We start from the raw sequence: 6385 nt of genomic DNA, 5'->3' as shown, positions 1-6385 counted from the left end.
ATATATAATGAAAAGGGTGGGGCCCAACACACTTCCTTGCGGCACACCAAAGTTCACCGTGGTTGTGTCACTTGCATATTCCCCGAAAATGACTTTCTGAATTCTATTATCGAGGTACGAGGTAAACCAGTCCAGAGCAATGCCGCGAACTCCCAGAAAGGACATTTTTTTAATCAGGAGTTTCCTTGAAATCGTATCAAATGCCTTGGCGATATCCAGGAAGATGCCGGTACATGCCTGCCCTTTCCCAAGTTTGAGGGAAATGAAATCGGCTAAGTCAGTTACTGCGTCCTCCGTGGACTTGCCTACCCTAAACCCATATTGACTGTCCGAAATTAATTTATTTTTCTCTAGGTAGCCAAGTAGTCGCTTGTTCACAACTTTCTCAAGAATTTTTGAGAGAGCCGTTAGTAAAGAAATCGGGCGATAGTTTGCAGGGACCTTGGGATCTCCATTTTTAAATATCGGACATATATTTGCAATCTTTACGCAGTCAGGTACTTTGCCTGTAATAAGACTTAAGTTGCATAGATATGCAATTGGGCTGACCAAGGAATGTGCACACTGCTTTAGGAAAGTATTATTAATGCCATCATAACCTGCAGCTGACGTCTTTTTGAGATAAGAAATAATATTAAGTATTTCTTTTTCATCAGTCGGAGCAAGGAAGAAAGAGTTAGTGTCAGGGTTAACGGTGCTGTACTGCTCATTATGTCGTGCTAATTCATCTTCAGTTAAGCCCAATAGACTGAGTGTTTTAGCAGCAAGGTTTTGTCCAACAGTTGAGAAATAATTGTTAACATTATTTAAAGTGGTCACAGGGTTTTCACTACATGTCAAAAGCTCAGACTTTTCAGATTTTTTATTTTTAATATTACATATCTTTTTAACTTCGTGCCATAGCTTTTTACAGTCTCCTTTAGTTTCCATAAGCAGTTTACGGTCATGTTCTTGTTTTAGATTTTTTAATAAATTGTTACAGTGATTTCGATACTTCTTATATTCATGTTGAATGACTAGATTATCACGATTTTCTTTTTTCTTTGCATTAATGTGCATTAAGTCTCGTCGTCTTATACACTTTAAAAGGCTTTTAGTAATCCATGGCTTGATAATAGCCTCTGAGCTATGGCAAACGCGGTTAGTGGTATGTTGTTTAATTTTGGCTGAGAGGATTTCGACAAACATTTGGAATGCCGTTGTGACATCTTTCTGCTCACTAAGCCATTCCCAAGGCAAGTTTTCAATATCGGTTTTTAATTTTATGTACCGATGCCACTTATTTATTTTATTTAATACTTATTTTGTGATAGTCAAAATACTGTCATGCATAACATAAGGTAGGTGGGTTTTAAGGGTGAAATGAAACACTCAAAATCATTGTGACTCATGTTTACAACCACTCACAAATGCAACTTTTAACTTTAAAGCGATATTAATAAAACAAACAGTTGAATTGTCACCGGACTCATGGCATGAAACTTGACAATCAAATCAACACAATACTTAGAATAATTCCTTTACCTATTAAATAAATACATTGATGTTACCTATGTATTTTATATAGATGTTATGCTAAACGGTTAATTTTATAAATATATAAACATCTAAATTCAATGCGACATTTGTAAATTGCTGGGAATATATCGATATTTCAAATTATCGATAGTTTAGTTTATCGACTTTAATTTTGAGTTTTATTCGTTTTTTATTATGGTTATTGATATAATTCCAACAATATTACAAATGCCAAGTGCTTTGAAAATAATCGAAGCATTGTTAATTATTGTCTTTTATGTCGGTAATATAGACATTTCTTAATCTAATTTCTGAGCTGTGAATATAACATTCTTTTCCTGCAAATAGCGCTAGAAGCTAGGCACGTAATAAGGCATTAATTTGCAAATGTAAGTAAGTACATAATTTTCACACCAAGTTATTGTTGCCGAACACCTTAAATAAGTTGTAACAGATCTTTTTGATAATTAATTAATTGTTAAATTCAAATAAATATGAGAGAATATTTTCCAATTTGGATTAAAATGAAAATTGTATTAAATATAAATATTATTTTTTACTTAATTCTACATTTAGATACGTATTTCAGTTAGCCATTTCCATGGAGAGTACATTTTAGAACAAATACCTAAAATTAGGTCGTTGTACTTAACATCTATAGTATGGATTTGGATTACCAGTAACATCGTTTTATATCTAGATACATATCAATCTTAATGTATGGACGGATACATTGATCTACAGTTGATTTTGTTTCGAAAAGAGAAGTAACGTGACCTCATTAATTGTGCATAATTTTATCTACAATGATACGACTCACTTTTGTGAATCTTGTGATTGATACAGTGAGCTCAGTATATTTTGACAGGCACCAAGGAACAAACCTTATTTTTTTTTTTCAATTTTGCAACCAGCACCATTATCTGCCTCGATATACTGAGCACACTGTATGCCATAACATTGAAAATAAGCATTCGTTTTGACTGCATGTAAATGCTACATTATGTTAAGTTAAATATACTAACCGCTAGGAAGCGTGCGAACTTAACGGTAAGCGGATAAAAATAATTGTGTCTATATTCGGAATGTTTGACTACGATAAGGTGTGGGACCTCCTTACTTGACGCGGACGGAGCGCTGCTTGTTCATGTTAGTGAGCATAAGGGAGATGTATGACGTCAGCAGGTCGTCCATTTTGTATCCCAAGGAGGTCTCGCACAGCAGCTTGGACCCCCGCACAAGATTGCCTATCGTCATGTGGAAGTACGTGTTGCCAGATGACCAGTTCGATATCCTTGTGAATGGGTGCGTTACTAAGATATCCTGAAACATGGAAAAAAATGCATTTTATGACTAACTTTTATTTTTCTTGAAGAATCACTTCTACCACAGTGGTAAAGGACTCCCAACAAAGGTGAAGTTAAAGAAAAAGAAGAAAAAATTTGAAGATAATCACTAATCAGTTTGAAACCAAATTCTCACCTTAGACTGCGGATGTATCAAGCTAACTCCATGTTTATTGATAGCAATCAGCAAGAGCTCAGGATAATTTGGTTCTGTGGTCTGCTTAACCTCGAAGAAGGCGGAACCGAACGTGGGCCAGCGGTAGATGACCTTCAGGAAGGTGATCTTGGCGTCTTCGGGCGTCATGCCGGCGTCCGTGTTGTATGAGGCAACGATCGCTCGCTTCCAGTCGGCAGAACTTTGCAGCTTTATCAGATCTGCTGGGATCAGCTCGCGGAGCATTTGCCTGGATAATTATAATGTTATTTATTTATTTAATGGTTTATGTATACAGTTGACGAGACAAAAAAATCTTGAAAAATTGTACAATCAAGTTCTGCTTATTTACAAAGACGTTAAATAATTGAATGCAGTTATTTGAAGAAGGTTATATCGAATGAATAACGTCATGTGCAAAAATTGCAAGAATATCCAACAGTTTGGTCATCAGCAGCATCATTCAGCAGGTTTGCCAAAGCATACATGAATTACTTTGTTTATAAAAAATCTCATTATCAATGATGAACTCACGGTATCGCCTGCAACTCCTGCTTATTATCTCCGAAGCGCGCTCGGTACGCCAGCGCAGCGAGGCGCGCGGCCTCGTCGCGGCCGCAGCGGTGGTACCCGCGCAGCAGCTTCGGCAACTCCTGGTGGAAGTGGAAGATCACGTCCGCCGCGCGGTCCTTACCCGGCACTGTGTTCGTCCATAGCTTCTTCATGAAGAACACCTGCGTTGTGAGAAAAAATTATGGTAAAGCTAAACATAGAAAGAAATTGGTCATATACAACAATTTTAGTTTTACGAAATGAGGTCCTGTATTACCTGGTATGTAAATTGTGGAGTGATGCCGTCACGCGTCGGCCGCGCCTTCTTGATCCAGTCCGTGAGGTGTCGTACGAAGTCAAAGAAGAAGTCGCCCTCAGGAACCGATATCACCTTATCAGCTATCTTAACGAATAAACTAAACCCTTCACTAGATCTCAGATTCAATCTCTGTGCTATGTTTTGACAGAAGTCTTTTGCTCTAGTAGACGAGTCCACTTCAAATGCTTCATCTGTATCATCAGGGAAGTAAACCTTATGGAATATCTGAGTAGTCTTATGCTGAATGGCTTCCACCTCTACCTGATGTGGAGGATATTTCCTTTGGCCATTCCTTAAAGTCTTTTGAAGTCTTTGGAGTGAGTCTTGAGCTATTGGATATCTCCTAGTCCTCAGAAACAGTGTTAATTCTCTAAGCAACCCTTGACTACATGCAAACAAACCCGTGGCTAACCACATTAGCTCCCAGCCTCTTTCTTCTGACATTCTGTTTCGGTTGTCAGTCAGCTGTTTCATTATTTGGCAATATATCTCGTCCCGCAAGATCTCGTGTTTCAGTGGACCGTCGAAGATGTGGTCTGTGTACTCATTACCAATACGAGGACGCTTCGAAGGCAGGTCGCTCATGTATTTGAGAATGGCGGTGAATGCGAAACAAGCTTCTTCAGCTAATTCTTCTTTTGCTTGCAGTTTCTTCAACAGAGGCTGTTTTATCGGCTCTCTAGAGTGCCGCCAAAGTTCTTCAGATCCTCCCCTCTTTGCAGTGGAAAGTGTAAGTGCCTTGGATACAGTGCGTTTCGGTGGCAACCGGAAATGATCCATAGCGTACTCTAGCAATGTATGAGGTTTGTCTTTAATCTCTGTTCCATTATATGTGGCGGTTGGTGCTCGGCGGCCATGTGATGCACCTTCTTGACAGAACAAAGTTAATATGTCCGGAGGCGGTTTCGTCAGCGCTGGTAATACGTAGACGGTCTCCGCGGGGAAATCACCTCTTTCCATCGTCCTTTCACAACGACCGATACACCAACCATTGTTCAAAACAGATTCCCCGGTGCTGTCTTCTTCTAAAATTATCAGATCTCCTTTGTTGAATGTTAAGAAACTAGAGCCCTCTCCCGGGGCCTTGTAATCTTGTAATGCTATAACAAATTTGGATCGTTTCTTCAGACCTTCAAGGAAATATACCACTAGGTCCCGAATGTCTTCAGCGTTCGGACTTTGGAATGTAAACTCCTCACCCCGAACCGTCGACAGACTGAAGGTTTGAGTAAACACTTTGTTAGTTTTCTGACTGGCAACAGTTGTAATTTCAGGGAATGACAATTCCAATAACACTTGTTCTTGATCATCCACAACATACACACCGGTCCAATTCACTGCTATTATTACATCATTTTTAGGAAGGTTTGGCCCAGAGTTTCTGTAAGCTTCGTAGAATCTAGAGAATAACAGTGGCCACTTGAACTTTGCATAACTTACGACGTCTTCTTTGACTCTATAAGCAGGAACTTTTTCTTTTACATAATAACTCTTTTTGTATGCTTGCACCACTAGAGCACCCCACCGATCAACCGCTTTCTCGACACCGGTTAGACAATAGTCCGGTATGTAATTTGGCAGTAATGTATACAGTCTTTCAGTGTTCATGTCTTGACCGTATTCGATGTAATACTGTTGAGCGGCTATCATAGCTAAGTCTTCTTCTTTATCACACCTGTATTCACCGAATTTAACTCCTCTGACCACTTGCTGATAAATCAGATTCGTGGCTACTTGGTCCTCTGTAGGATCATGCCATGGAGCGAATATTTCTTTTCTGAAGAAAAGTCTCCATGGTGCATTTCTTTCTTGAGCACCTTGCTCTTTAGCGTACTGTTCACATTGTGATATAGCATCCATTACATGATCGCCACCACTACCGAGGGAACTAACTTTATCGAACAGAGCAATATATAGAGAGAAACCGAATTGGTCTCTCAGACCAATTTTATCGGATAACTGATTGCATAGTTCTCTCGCAGTTGTTGCAGAGTCCGCTAACAACGTCTTTGTGTTACCATCCATGAATGTTATTGGTAACATTATAGGCTTTTTGGACTTTGTTGCTTGAAGTTCTAACCATGAGGGAGGTTGGTTCCTGGTGCCGTTATTAAATGTGCGCTTCAAACGGTCTTCACAGTACGGTGCATATCCAGGCGGGCCCTCTCTGATGAAAGCCCGCAGGTAGTTGACGAACTTTTCGCTAGGAGCAAAGCATCCAACACATAACGAAAGTAAAATCCAACCTCTGGCATGAGAGGACTTTGATGGATTATTTGTCAGTTGTTTACAGATCTGACAATATATTTCGTCTCTTAACTCAGCACGTAGAATACCGTGCCCAATAATGAAATGCAATTTTTCTAGATTTGAAGTTGGGCGAGATTCTAGCCATGACTGATAGCTGTCTGCTGTGTACTCCTCATCCTGGAAGTAAGAACATCATTATTATAAAATTACTTCATAATAAAATACTTCATTCAATTGGTGAAAATA

The 6385-nt window shown here is 39.2% G+C and overlaps 1 protein-coding gene across 1 annotated transcript in view; it reads right to left on the bottom strand.

The window, feature by feature from the left end:
• Window positions 1-1376: 1376 nt before the first annotated feature.
• Window positions 1377-6385, bottom strand: part of LOC124645619 (myosin-VIIa) — a 53159-nt gene continuing 48150 nt past the window's right edge. The window contains exons 11-14 of the mRNA XM_047185419.1: window positions 3848-6316; window positions 3553-3752; window positions 3001-3268; window positions 1377-2841 (exon numbers count right to left, since the gene is read on the bottom strand). Coding sequence (XP_047041375.1) covers window positions 2635-2841; window positions 3001-3268; window positions 3553-3752; window positions 3848-6316 — 3144 coding nt within the window. The 3' untranslated portion in view covers window positions 1377-2634. The remainder of the gene's footprint in view (window positions 2842-3000; window positions 3269-3552; window positions 3753-3847; window positions 6317-6385) is intronic.

Source organism: Helicoverpa zea, chromosome 3 (genome assembly GCF_022581195.2).
Source record: "Helicoverpa zea isolate HzStark_Cry1AcR chromosome 3, ilHelZeax1.1, whole genome shotgun sequence".
Lineage (NCBI taxonomy): Eukaryota > Metazoa > Arthropoda > Insecta > Lepidoptera > Noctuidae > Helicoverpa > Helicoverpa zea.
This window is presented reverse-complemented; position numbering and strand designations above follow the sequence as displayed.